The following is a 14,154-nucleotide window of genomic DNA, read 5'->3' on the forward strand; positions in this document are numbered from 1 at the left end:
TCCGACCGAGCCGAGGCTGGCCCGGGGAGCAGCCGGGCCACTCTGTCTGTACAGAGGGATCGGGGTTGCAAGGTCAGCCGCGAGCTTGGTGCTGGCCAGCGGGGCCGTGTGCAGAGGCCAGGTTTGGCTCCGGGACCCGTGTTCAGCCTGCCAAGTCCTGGAGGAGCTCAGTGGGCCGGACACCAAGCGGCACGTGGGCTGGGGACCCACAGAGCAGTGACACTTTGCCCAGTGAGCTAGAGGACACATATGGGACACCCAGTGCCCTCGCTGCCCACACGGCGAGGTGGCACCTGAGCAACCGGGCCGCCTGTTCCTGTCGCCCTGCCGTCCCTGGGTGGGACGGGGTCTGAGAGGCACCTGTCTGGGGGCCTGCTCCTCCCGTGACCTGGCCCGGTAAGCACGGTGGGGTGAGGGGACGGGAGGGGCTGCCAGGGCGGCAGGCAGGTCTCCCGCTCCCAGCTCTGCCAAGGGACTGCGGCTCTCGCTCGGCTCGTGGGACCTACAGTCTTGAGGAGCAAGGAGGGCTCTGCGGCCTCCTGCGAACCAGCAGGTGTCTCAGCTTCTTCCCCGCTGTCGTGGGGCTACAGGCTGTGCCCTCGTGACCCCGCAGTGGCTTTTATGGAAATCGAAGGAGACATGGATTTGAAAGATTGCTTCTTAAGCACTTATTACTATTATTATTATTATCATCGTCGTTATTATTGTTATTACTATTGTGCTGTCATACCTACGTGATAGATACTATACAGCTATGTGGTCGTGGAGTCAGGTGTCCTCTGTCGCTGGAAGGTTCTAGAGAAGTTCGTTTTAACAGCATTCACTGAACTCTGTGCTGAAGATTAAACGTGTCAGTGGCTGAGCAATCTCCAGAAACACCCAGTGTGTCCCTGGGGAGACACTTAGCTTTCAGACGAAACGGTCCAGGCCAGCGGTCCCCAGCCTTTGTGGTACCAGGCACTGGGGCTCCTCTGAGAATCTAGTGCCTGATGATCTGAGGTGGAGCTGAGGCGGTGACGCCGGTGCTGGGGGCGGCTGCAAAGATACGTGAAGCTTTGTTCGCTCGCCCGCTGCTCACCTCGTGCTGTGTGGCCCGGTTCCTGACAGGCCACAGACCGGTCCTGATCCACGGCCCAGGGGTTGGGGAGCCCTGCTCTAGGCCACACTTTCCTGAGTGTGTATGTGTGTGTGTGTACGTGTGTGTGCGCGTGCGTGTCTGGGTATGTGTGCCTGTGTGTGCGTGTGTGCATGTGAGTGCGTGTGCACGCATGGTACATGTGCGAGTGTGTGTGCGCATGTGTGTGAGTGTGAGAGCGTGTGCTTGTGATTGTGCATGTGTGAGTGTGTGTGCATGTGCGTGTGTGCACCTATGCGTGTGTGTGTGTGATGCTGCACGTCTTTAAGCGTGATGTCTGTGGGCGGGACTGGAGCGGGCCCTACAAGCCCCTGGCACCCTGCCACCTCCGTGCCCTCCCTACCTGCTGCCTGACACCTGCGTCTGTCCCCTCTAACTCCTGCCCGGGCGGCGGCTGACGGCTGAATTCCAGTCCTTCCCAATGTTCGCGTTGTTCTAGAGGAGACTTAGGTAACAGCAATTGCAAGGGTTGGAAATCGAGCAGACCCTGCAGACCGTCCCGTTCAGTGATGGAGGCGAAGGGAGCCGCACCCTGCCCTCGGAGCGGAAGCGAGTCGGAGCCTCCTCCACGCATCAAGTCAAAACAGGTCCGGGCACGAGGAGCCTCCTCAGCCCGCCTCCCGCCTCCCGCCTCCCGCCTCCCGCCCTGCGCCTGAAAACCACGGACACCTCTGCAGAGGGGAGGCGCAGTGTCTCGGTGAAGTGACCAGGACAGAGGGCGCAGTGAGGAAGGCATAGGTCTGGACCAGAGCCCAGGGCGCCTGTCTCCCCGGGGGAGGTGCAGGGTCCGCACCGGTCGTGACAAAGACCCCGGCTAGGTTAAGGCGGTGCCACGAGGAAGAGTCCTTTCCCAGGAGAGGAGCGTGTGCTGCCGCGGCCGGCCACGGCCAGAGCGCGTGGGCTGGAAGCACCGAAGATGTGGGGCCCAGTTTGGCGTGGTAGCTGGGGTGCCCGGGAAGCCCGGCGCATCCTGGCCGAGCTGCAGACGGCAGAGGGGTGGCCGGAGGTGTGTCTACCCCGTTCTCAGTGCACAGCCGGCCGGCCCTGGGGTACACGGGCCCTAAGGTGCGCCCTTCAGCCCGGCCGCTTCTGTGGCAGCAGACCGCGGGGGCTGGGGGTGGGGACTGGCTGCGGGTGGGCTCGCACCCCGGGGGCTGCCTTCCCTCGGGGCGTCGCTCTGAGCGCACACAACCTCAAGCAGCAGAGAGGCTGAATGAGAAGAGAGCCTGTCCCACCTGTCCCAGCCAGGGCTCCACCTGCCGTCAGGACAGAGGAGGGGCCAGCGGAGGGGACAGGAGAGGGGCCAGGGGAGGGGCCGGGGAGGGGCCAGCGGAGGGGACAGGGGAGGGGACAGGGGCGGGGCCAGCGGAGGAGCCGCTCCAGGGCGCTGCCACAGCCCTCCTGTGTCGTGTCCATCCACCCGACATAAACTCCTACCTCTCTGTGAAGGCCGCAGATCTAGCTCAAATGCCACCTCCTTCGCCGAGTCTCCCCTCGCCTCAGGTGCCTGTGATCTTGGCTCCCTAAACCGTCCTGTGACTTTTAACCTCATAAACGGCCGGCTCCTCGAGGCGGTGACTGCGTCTTCTACCGTGTCGTTTCTGGGGTTGTTCGTGTTGTTTCATAGGGTCTCTGCGCGAGCGGATGAGCAAACCCCCTTCCGGTCCCCGCTTCCTCGTCTCATACGAAGGGAGACCTCGTCGAGCTGTGCGGGTTACAACACTCGGGAGCGCTGAGTGAGCGTCCGCAGATGGGGCGCCGAGGCAGTGGATGGGGGGGCGGGGGGCGGAGGGGAAGGCGGGCGGGAACCCCGATCCCCGGTCATAGTGTCCTCCTTCTCATGCCCATGGCCTCTTTTGCCCATCTGAGGATTTGGGGCCAGAGCCATGGGCAGCCAGAGGGCTCTTTCTTTCGGGTCCTCTGAGCTAAAATTTCCTGGGGAGGATCTAAGCGCTAATATCTGCTTCCTCGCACTCAGGAAAAACGGTTGCCTAGAATTCACACTCGTAAAAACCCCGTCACCTGTTTCTGAAAAGTCAATGCGCATCTGAATGTATCACATATCTTGAAATAATAACAGCATGGTACTGAGACGACTTCAGATAACTGCCTGACAAGCCCCAGCCAAGAAATCATTCGACCCCTTGGGCGCGTGTGGCCTTGTTCGCTGCAGAGTTCCTAGCACGTGGTAGAACGTTGTCAGCTCGTGACAAACGCTCACAATTCTGATCTGAATTACCCAGATTTTATTGGAATAATAACAGCCACAATGGTGGACTGACCACCTGCTGCGTGCCAGACATCGCGGTGGGCATTTGTCACCACTGTCTCATCTGTCCTCCCAGTGACTCTGCATTAGGTGTGACCACACTCAGTTTATAGGCAGGAAACTGAGTCGAAGGGCATCAGTAGCTCTCCGATGTCATGTGCTAACGAGGGCAGCCTGGGGGTCACCCTTCCAGTGGTTCTTAGCGCTGGTGCCACCGCGTTGCCTGGCGAACTTGAAGGCTTGCGAAGGGGGGAGGGGAGAGAGAGAGAGAGAGAGAGACAGAGACAGAGACAGAGACAGAGACAGAGACAAAGACAGAGACAGAGAGAGAGACAGAGAGAGAGAACTCCCCTCCATATGCGTTTTAATCCCTCACACAAATTAGCGTTTTAAAGTTCCCGGCGCCTTTGATTTGAAGCAAGGCGCTGACGCTGTGTTTTGTATCCCTCACGGCATTTAAGCCCACGGCTCTGCCCGCCTCCCGTGCTCGGTAACTGTTTGCTTAGTGAATGGAAAAGCTAGTAAACTTAGAGGGAGCCTAACTCGGGCTCTGTTGTGTTTTCCGTTTTATTGATCAGTCTGTCACTCCGTTCTTCACAGCTTCCTTAGGGGTCACGATGCATCTTTTCTTTCGAACACAAATAATCGTGGCGGATGAGTAGAATGAGCGTACGTGGGGGGCAGGGGACCAGGCCCTCATCGGCGCTGAAAGGGCAAAGGTCGAGCCCTTTCCCCGGGGGACCCCGCTTCATTCTAACGCGTGAGACCCGCTTTCACCTCTGCAGCAGGGTCCACGTGCCGCCTCCCCGAAGAGGCAGACGCTGAGCACTGTGGCCTCGAATTAGCGTTTTTAAGTTCCCGGTGCCTTTGATTTGAAGCAAGGCGCTGACGCTGTGTTTTGCATCCCTCACGGCATTTAAGCCCACGGCTCTGCCCACCTCCCATGCTCGGTAACTGTTTGCTTAGTGAATGGAAAAGCTAGTAAACTTAGAGGGAGCCTAACTCGGGCTCTGTTGTGTTTTCCGTTTTATTGATCAGTCCTTCTGTCCCAAAGGCCTTGAGCAGAGGAGAAAACCCTGCCTTGCGTTCAGCGTGAGCATTACAGCCGCTTCGGTTAGGCGGTGTGACTCGCAACTCACACGGATCCCATGGAAGTCAGGGGCCCTGCCCTAAACCCTGACGGTCACCGGCCACCTCTGCGGGACACTTACGCATACACTGCTGTGCCGCCTCTGTGTGAGCTTACCTGGAAGTGTTCCCAGTTCGGGTGCTGGTCCTGACTCCTCAGGAAGACTGTCCATTTTTGAGCAATGGGGGACAGCTCTGCCAGCTTTTACATGTCCCTTGGCAGTGCCTAGAATGCCCACTGTACCCACGGGCGCTCAGAGGTGCTGCCGATGGGGTCTCTGGCTCGTATTTTTAAACTCGTTTTCTTTGACGAATACAAAACCTTTAGTGGCAGCAGCATCTTCCCAAGGTCACTGGGGCGGGGGCACGGCGGGCGCTGGCGGGGAGCTGACGGGGAGCTGACGCTGGCCGTGATCGGGTGAGGGGTTCACGTCCCTGGGCATTCAGACGGGCCAGCTCCCCGCCCCGTGCCACCCGTGATGGGCAGGCAGTCTCCAGCGCCACAGATTTTCCAGTTTCACGGGAAGAGCATTTGTTCTTTCTAAAACATCACGTGGGGCTTTCGATTTTCGGCGGGACCGCTGTGATTTGGACATTTGGGTCAGCATCGCGGTGGCCCCTGGAGATGGCCGTACACATCTTTTCCATCTTACCGTGAGCTCCTAAGAGCTTGCATTTTTATCTGCCTTCGTGCCGCAGGCTGGCACCAAGCCTGCTTGGTGAATGTCTGTCGATCGACTGGATGGATTTGCATGTTTTCTCGGCTCTCCTGGGGTCTGCCTTTCGCCCGAGGGCCATAGCTCCTCCTGGAGCCCCGCTAGAGGCGGCCGGCACTTAATAAAAAATTTAAGCATGCACAGCGGACCCGCCCTAAGTGTGGGGTTCGGCGTGGATTTCTAGCTTGGCCGGAACACACGAGTAGAATGAGCGGAAGCGGAGAGCTCTGATGCGGATGCGCCGTGAACCTCGGTTTAGGTTTTGGCTTCTAGAAATGGTTCGGTTCCTCCTGCCCCGTATTTTCCCCTTAAATTCATGTCTCACACAGGCATTTGCAGGTATTCTGTGTTTGCGAACTGCTACTTTTCCTTTTCTTGTGATAGAAGGCATTTTTTATTAAAAAACGTTTTATTTTTTAATGACAGGTGATAGTCAACGTTATTTCGTGTTAATTTCAGTCGTACAGCGTCGTGATTAGATATTTGTATAATTTGGAAAGTGATCTACCAGTGGATCTAGCACTGACCGGGCATCACACGTAGTTATCACAGTGCGACTGACGATGTGCCTTATTCTGTACTTCACGCCCCGCGACGGTTTCATCACGGCCCATTGCGCTTCTTAACGCCTTCGCCTTTCTTCACCGAGTCCCCACCCTCCCGTCCCATCCGGCAGCCACCGGTTCGTCCTCCGTATCTTTGAGTCTGTTTCTGTTTCGTTTGTCCGTTTGCTTCGTTCTTTAGATCTCACATATCAGTGAGATCATCCGGGGTTTCTCCTTCCCTGTCTGACTTATTTCACTCACGTAACACCCTCTAGGTCCGTCGTGTTGTCGCAAATGGGAAGATGTCCTTCTTTTTCATGGCCGAGTAATATTCCGTTGCATCTATGTGCCGCCCGTTCTTTATCCAGTTGTCCGTTGACGGGCATTTATGTTGCTTCCGCATCTTGGCTGCTGTGAATAGCGCTGCGGTTCACATAGAGGTGCAGATATCTTTTCAAATTAGTTTGTTTTTTTCAGATAAATACCCAGAAGTGGACTTGCTGGGTCATATGGTGGTTGCATTTTTAATTTTTTAAAGCAACTTTCTATTGTTTTCCGTAGCGGCTGCACCAATTGGAAATCCCACCAGCAGTGCACGAGGGGTCCCTTTTCTCCACGTCCTCACCAACACTTGTGTGTTGATTGATCGATGACGGCCATTCTGACAGGTGTGAGGTGATACCTCACCGGGGCTTTAATTTGCATTTCTCTGATGATTAGTGATGTTGAGCATCTTTTCATGTGTCTGTTGGCCGTCTGTATGTCTCCTTTGGAGAAACGCCTCCTCAGGGCCTCTGCCCGTTTTTTAATTTCTTTTTTTTTTCTGGTGTTGAGTCGTATGAGTTCTTTATAAATTTTGGATATTAACCCCTTATTGGATGTATCGTTGGTGGATGTCTTCTCCCATGCAGCAGGCTGTTTTTTCGTTTGTTGATAGTTTCCTTTGCTGTGCAAACCTTTTTAGTTTGACGTAGTCCCATTTGTTTATTTTTTCTTTAGTTTCCCTTCTCTGAGGAGCTACATCAGAAAAAAATATTACTGTGTCAGAGAGTTTACTGCCTATGTTCTCTTCTAGGAATTTTATGGTTTCTGGTCTTATATGTAAGTCTTTAATCTATTTTGAATGTCCTCTTGTATGTGGTATAACCATCCTATGTCTTTTGATTGGAGCATTTAATTCATTTACATTTAAATTAATTATCGATAGGTAGTATAGTTATTGCCACTTTATTATTCATATTTTTGGTCTTTCGTTTTTCTTATTCTTCTTAAAGAAGTCCTTTAACATTTCTTTAATGCCGGGCAGGTGGTGACGAACTCCTTTAGCTCTTTGTTGCCCGCGAAGCTCTTTATCTCTGTTTTAAAGCACAGCCTTGCTGGGTAGAGTTGTCTTGGTTGTAGGTCTTTGCTTTTTCTCACTTTGAATATTTTGTGCCAGTCCCTTCTGGCCTGCAAAGTTTCTGCTAAGAAATCAGCTGTCGGTCTTACGGGAGCTCCTTTGTAGGTAATGAACTGCCTTTCTCTTGCTGCTTTTAAGATTCTTTCTTTGTCTTTAACCTTTGAATTTTTAATGATGATGCGTCACACAGCTCGATCTCTCCCTGTGTGCCTCTGGTGCCTAAGCCGCTGTCTCTCTGGAGCCCAGAGTATGTGCCTGGGAGTGAGTGAGTCTGTGCGTGGGCCCTATAAGAGGATGCCTGGGACTCCAGCCACCTGCCATCTTACCTGAATGGAATCCTCACTGATTTTCACAGCCAGATGTTGTGGGGGCTCCTCCTCCCAGCACTGGAACCCTGGGCTGTGGAGCCTGGCGTGGGGCTGGGGCCCCTCAGTCCTCCAGGGGGGACTCCTGCAGCCGAGGTATCCCTCCCACTGCTCCAAACATGGTTACGCGTGGGTGTGGGCCCTGCCCGGTCTGCGTCTCCACCCTTCCTACCAGTCTCCAAGTGGCTTCTTTGCATCCTCAGTTATAGGGCTTCTGTTCAGCTAGACTTCGGGTGGTTCCGCAGGTTGATTGGTCTACGATTTAGTTGTGGTCGTGGGAGGAGGCGAGCATGGCATTTACCTACCCCGCCATCTTGACCGGAACTCTCTGGAAACTACTTGAAATAGACCTTGTTTTTAACTGAGAATGCCTTTGTTGCTTTCGGCCACAGAGTTGGGGTTACCTGGCTCTGTGTTTTATTGTATTTATTTTTTTCTCTTGCAGCTCAATGTGGTCAACGGTGTCAGCATTTCTGAGGACATCAAGCCCTTACCAGGGCTTCCTGGGGTTGGAAGCATGAACTACCCGTCCACCAGCCCTGGCTCTCTGGTCAAACACATCTGTGCCATCTGTGGAGACAGATCCTCAGGTACGTGCAGAAGCAGAAGGCCCCTCCCCGGTGCCCTAGGTGACAGGGTCCCCGAAAAGGCACTGCTCCGCTACCCACCTTCTACCTGTCTCTTGATGAAGAGAAAGGGCCCTTTAGGGTGGTCCGGCTTGGGGCCCAGGCTGTGAATTTCTGTCACTGGGCTCGTAGTCTGCCATCTTGATGAATTTAAAGTGTGACTTCATGTTTGAGGATCAGATTTATAAGAAATATTTCAGAAAGCTCTTTCCTCTGGAGTTCTTCCTGTGTTTGGTGTGTATCTGGGGTAGAGAGCTGTTGTGATGAGCTAGCATCTCAAGCTAGAATTTCTTTAATTAAAAAAAAATATATTTTATAATTCTAAAAATAATGTCCCAATGTAGAAAATTTGGAAGAACTAGAAAAGGGCAAAAGAAAACTTAAAAAGTGATCTCTAACGTTGCCAGCAAGGATGAAACCTTTAATACTTTAGCACATTTCCTTCCATGACATTCTAGATTTTTAACATGTTTTCGTGGGTAGAAATAATACGTTTTCACTGATTTTATCTCCTCCGGTCCTATCCACTTTGCCCGCATTATGTCTTTCCTGACTTCCTTCCCTTCCTCCGTCATTGCCGCCCCCACTCCCCATCCCGCCGATTCCGAAGATGCCGAATGTCTGATCGGATGAGTGAGCAGACGGGGCGGGTTCTTTCCTACAGCATTTCATGAAGGCTGACTGAATATTTCCTCATCTTCTCATCACCGAAACCACTACAAAATGTCACTCCACCAAGTTTCTGGAGCCTGGGACTCACTCAGCTACGTGGATGTTCGCTTGTTCCCAAAAGGCCCCTTTCAAATCATGCAGCTTGGTCATTGCTACGGCGCGGGTGCCAGCTCCGCCCGACAAGAGCGTTCCTTCCTGCGGCTCAGCGGAGAGTCAGTGAGGGTCGTTCAAATACTGAAGGGCTAGGGGGACGACAGAGTGGTCCCATGTTTTCCCAGGACAAGTACTGCGGAGCTGAGAGCATTGGGTTCTTTGGGCCCAAGATGAAATCCCATATTTATGACCAGGGCGACTTCATTTAATGAGTGTGGCCAACTGCTTAGGCCCAGGCTGGCTTCCCATCAGGCAGTCTGTCTTGACCACCGTTTCGTCTTCTCAAATGCAAGGTCTTGAGATGCAATGATTAACACTTGTTAGTTTCCAGGGACTTCAAATTCACTTTACTCTCGCCCCAAATATAAGTGAATTAGAAAGTCACGTCAGATCTGTAGCTAAATGGCATCACGTGTTGCACTGAAGAATCGGACGTAACTATGTTTCGAATGCTCCATTCTCTTACGTTTATTGAGTCCCACAATTCTAGCCAGTGGGGCATAGCTGCCTGGCGTGCGGTGTGCGGAAGACTTGACTTTGACTTAGAGTGTTGGGATTGGTCGCTCATGCCTGGGCGGGGTGGGCGTAGTGGCTTTCCTGATATGAAGTAGCCATCTTCGGCTGGGGTCATTGGAAACGAATGTGTGGGACAGGCAATGAGGTCACTGGAACATGTAACAGATGATTCTGGATCAAGTGAACCGCCCTCCATCAGATCTTATGTCGTATCTTGAAATCGTACATCATATTGTGCTGTCACGATCATGTACTGATTTACTCCTCCAGCTGGCAGCAGGATTTAAAAATCCATAATTCAGGAGCCTGCTCATAGTTTATAGGAAAGGATAATACTTCTAAGGGGGTTCCTAAGTCCTTGGGCCGCAATTATGGGGAAATATTGGTAAAGCTGAGGTTCTTTTCCTGCTAGACCAGCGGTCCCCAACTTTTGTGGCCACAGGGACTGGTTTTCCTATGAGAATCTAACTCCTGATGATCTGAGGCGGAGCTGAGGCGCTGATACCCGCGCTGGGGAGCGGCCGCAGATACGGACCGAGCTGCACTGGGCTGCCTCTCACCCCTGCTGAGCGTCCTGGTTCCTGACAGGCCACAGGACCAGTACCAGCCTGCGGCCCCAGGGTTCAGGACCCCTGTGCAAGACAATACACAACGAGCATAAACGTTTTTATTTATTCTGCATAACGCTGTCTTGAATGAGGCCAGAACATTTTGTTTAAGCCGCACAAGCATTCCCTCGATGAGATAAGTGCAAACGACAGCTTAACTCAGGACCTCTCTAATGATGCTCTCGGGACCGGCGAGTCCCAGGAAGGGCTCCAGGGGGAAGACGAGGAAAGGCGAGCGGCCTGGGCCCTGGTTCGGCTCCTGGGCTCGGCCCGCGTCCTCTGCTCGCCACTCTTTTCTTCCTGCCCACGTGACGCGCCGGTTTCCCAGGGGCCCCTTCGGACGAAGGGAACAGACTCGCAGGAGAGCGACCTCGGGACGCTTCTCTCCTTGTGCGCAGGAAAGCACTACGGCGTGTACAGCTGCGAAGGCTGCAAAGGGTTCTTCAAGAGGACGATCCGGAAGGACCTCGTCTACACCTGCCGGGACAACAAGGACTGCCTGATCGACAAGCGCCAGCGCAACCGCTGCCAGTACTGCCGCTACCAGAAGTGCCTGGTCACGGGCATGAAGCGCGAAGGTACCCCCCGCCCCCGACCCCCGGGGCTGCCTGCGGGGGGCCCTGCTGGTGGGGGGCCCTGCTGCTGGCGGGGCTCCACTCGGGGCTCCGATGGGCGCGTGCCGTGGTCTCCAGGGCTCGCTGGCGCTGGTGGCGATGGCACTTGGCTGTCCCCCGCCACGGTGCGCTTTTAAATGGTGACCCCCTTCTGTCGCCGAGGGCCCCTGTGCTGTCGCAGTGACAGCACATGTCCGGAGGCTTCCTGTCCCCCCCGCGAGGTCGGGAGCCTTGCCGTTGAACCTCACGCACCCGCCTCCCCAGCCAGGGGAACCGGCAGCGGGTCCTGTCCCCCCGCGAGGTCGGGAGCCTCGCCGTTGAACCTCACGCACAGGCGGAAGGGCACCCGCCTCCCCAGCCAGGGGAACCGGCAGCGGGGGGCGCCCGGGGAGCCGGATGGCCTTCTTGGCGGGGAGGAGGGGGCAGCCGCGTGCAAGGCGACCTGCAGGTGGCGTGGGCTTGGCCTCCGGCACTTTTCTTTCTCTCTTACAATCCGGACACGTTAACCTGCCTTAAAAAATCAGCACAAGGCACAGTCGGCTTTGAAGGGGAAGGGCAGCTGCCAGCAAAGTGCACCCGACAGTTTCCCTGCGTGGTGGGGGGTGAAGAGAAGCGGCAGAGGGGGCCGGAGGGGACACGGGGAGGGGACCGGACAGAGCCCGAGGGCGTACGGACAGATGGGGAAGAGGAAGAACCTACCTCTCTAAAACCTTTTATAAGAGGTCGCTTCCTTCTCACAAAACGATGTCGGTGAAGCACCGCGAGCCCCACCTTACAAATGTGGACACCGAGGTGGAGGCGGAGGCGGAGGCGGAGGCACGCGTCCCGTGTCACCGAGCCGGGCAGTGGCGCACCCGCTCGGGCAGGTCGCCTCCGCCCTCGCCGTCCACCCCTTCCGGGTTCTCTCTCCCTCCGTCTCCTCCTCCTCACGCCCCCGCTCTGGCCCCTCTTCCTCCCCTTCCTTCCTCCCTCGCTCCGTCCCGAGCAAGAGGGACATTGTCACCGGGAGGCTCGGCGGCCCTCCGCTGGGAGCTGTGGAGAGTGTGACACCTCGCACTGACCTCTCGCCTAGAGGTTCCAGATCATTCTGCAGCCTCGGTGGCTCGTCAGCCCCTCCAGGAGTGGGGAGCTCTGGGGAGCGGGCAGCGGGGGGCAAGGGAGGGGAGCCGAGACGCAGGAGTCTGTGCCACTTACCCGTCGTGCGCCCACAGTCACCAGAGGTGGCAGGTGGAGGGCGGGCGTGGGAGGCGGCCGGGCCGGCAAGGAGAAGGTGGCTCCTGGAGACAGAGGACAGAGGCTGTGAAAGCTTCAAGTGCCGACCGCTCAGCGTCGTCACCATAGCTAACGACAGAACACGGACACGTGGACCCGCACGGTCACACAGGCGTAGCGTAGCTCGGCTTGCTCTGTTCCATCCGTCCACACGATGACACCCCGGATTCGGGGCCGTGATGATGCCCGCTGTGCCCGTGGGGAAGCTGAGGCTTAGGTAGGCCCCAGCTTTCCCACAGTCGCCCTGGGCACGTGGTGACCCGTGCGAGTCCTTCTGTGCGCCAGCCGTGCAGGAGGAGAGGCAGAGGAGCCGGGAGCGGGCGGAGGACGAGGCGGAGTGCGCTGCCGGGGGCCGCGGAGACATGCCCGTGGGGAGGATTCTAGAAGCTGAGCTCGCTGTCGAACCAAAGACGGAGTCCTACGGCGACGTGAACGTGGAGAGCTCGGTAGGTGGCCTGAGCCCCCCGTCAGGCCCGAGCCCCCCGTCAGGCCCGAGCCCCCCGTCCATCTCCCGGTCCTCGGACGGGGCTGCGGACGGGCAGGGCGTGTCCGGGAACCCCAGAACCTGCCCCGCCGTGCTCCGTTCCTTTTTTAGATGAATGACCCTGTCACCAACATATGCCACGCTGCCGACAAGCAGCTCTTCACGCTCGTCGAGTGGGCCAAGCGCATCCCGCACTTCTCTGACCTCACCTTGGAGGACCAGGTCATTCTGCTCCGGGCAGGTAAAGGGCAACGACGTTCATTTCTCCTGGGGACGGTCACGTGGGTGGCCTTTCTGGAATTACCCCTGGGGACCTACCCATGAGCCGGTGGAGCCCTGCTCCATCCAGGCGGTGCCCGAGTTGGTGACAAGATGACTCTCCAGGTAGTTTTTTTGTTCTTAAATGTTATTTATAGGCTCTTAAATGTGGATGGCCCTCCCCAAAAACCTTTGTTCCCCAACAAAACCTCTGTTGTTAATGGGGCAGTAAGATATTCTACCATAGCAGAGACAAGTAAGTCGCTTTATCGAGGACATCTGCAGCCTGTCTCATTATCGTTATGTAATCGGAAAATAGAGATAGGCCCCCCCTCCCAGGTGAGGTAAGAGGGGCCAAAGATGCCGGCCCCAGCTCGCGCGGGACGGACGCCAGGTCCCTTCCTGCTTCCGGACTCCGTGTGCCGTGTCCTCTGGTGGCTCCCATTCCTGGGACACGGCGCCGTTGACATATGCCACGTCTCCTCTTTGTCACGGAGCCAGCGGGACAGTTTCGCGAGGCTGGCTGGGCTCGGGGAGCCAGTCTGCTGATGTCATCCCGTTAGTAATGCGCTAGTGCTGGGTGTCGACGGAAAAATACCCGCTGCGCCTCCAGACAATGACACGAGACGAGGCTGTCGGGTCTCGGGGACGGAGACTGCAAAGCCTACCGCCCTCCTCCGCCACGGCGGCCAGCGCAGCGGCCGCCGGCGGTTACGTGTTTGTCGGCGTTTGTCAACAGGGTGGGGGGGGGACGGAATCCTTGTCCTCAAGCCGCCGGTCCGGGCGGCACTGGGGAGACCGTGGCGGTGCCAGAGCCACAAGTCGGGGGACCCCGGTGTCACCCGGTGCTTCCGCGTGAAGGCGCGGCGTCGCCCGGAGCTGGCTTCTCAGCCCCGGACCCCCGAGCCTCTCTCAGAGCGTGGGCGCCGTCCTGCCCGTGCCGGACGAGCGCCGGCGCCCCCACGGCCCTCTCGTCCCCGCAGGCTGGAACGAGCTGCTGATCGCCTCCTTTTCCCACCGCTCGGTGTCCGTGCAGGACGGGATCCTCCTGGCCACGGGTCTGCACGTCCACCGCAGCAGCGCCCACAGTGCCGGGGTGGGCTCCATCTTTGACAGGTGTCCGTTCTGCTCCCGGTGTGTGCGTGTGCGTGCGTGGGTGTGCGTGTGTGTGCGTGTGCGTGCGTGTGTGTGCGCGTGCCCGTGCGTGCCCGTGCGCTGCTGGGATGTAGGGTGGACAGCCCCCACGGCTGCCCTTGCCTAGAAGCGGGGACCCCCGGGCAGATGGCAGCGTTAGCCTGGGGAGGGAGAGAGGGGTCAGAGGGCAGGTGCGAGGCGGAGCCGTCACGCCCGTGGGTTTCCCGGGATGAGACTGGCTCGTTGCCACGCCGCAGGCA

General features: G+C 56.8%; 1 protein-coding gene across 6 annotated transcripts in view; it reads left to right on the plus strand.

The window, feature by feature from the left end:
- RXRG (retinoid X receptor gamma) overlaps nt 1-14,154 on the plus strand; it is a 144,066-nt gene that overhangs the window by 124,230 nt on the left and 5,682 nt on the right. For all 6 annotated transcript variants that reach the window (XM_015586226.2, XM_015586227.2, XM_025043889.1 and 3 more), the window contains 5 exons: nt 8,003-8,147; nt 10,531-10,710; nt 12,304-12,464; nt 12,614-12,743; nt 13,744-13,876. In XM_015586226.2, the coding sequence (XP_015441712.1) occupies nt 8,075-8,147; nt 10,531-10,710; nt 12,304-12,464; nt 12,614-12,743; nt 13,744-13,876 (677 nt within the window). In that variant the 5' untranslated portion in view covers nt 8,003-8,074. The remainder of the gene's footprint in view (nt 1-8,002; nt 8,148-10,530; nt 10,711-12,303; nt 12,465-12,613; nt 12,744-13,743; nt 13,877-14,154) is intronic.

The sequence above is a fragment of the Pteropus alecto genome, unplaced genomic scaffold, assembly GCF_000325575.1.
Source record: "Pteropus alecto unplaced genomic scaffold, ASM32557v1 scaffold101, whole genome shotgun sequence".
In the NCBI taxonomy this organism is placed as follows: domain Eukaryota; kingdom Metazoa; phylum Chordata; class Mammalia; order Chiroptera; family Pteropodidae; genus Pteropus; species Pteropus alecto.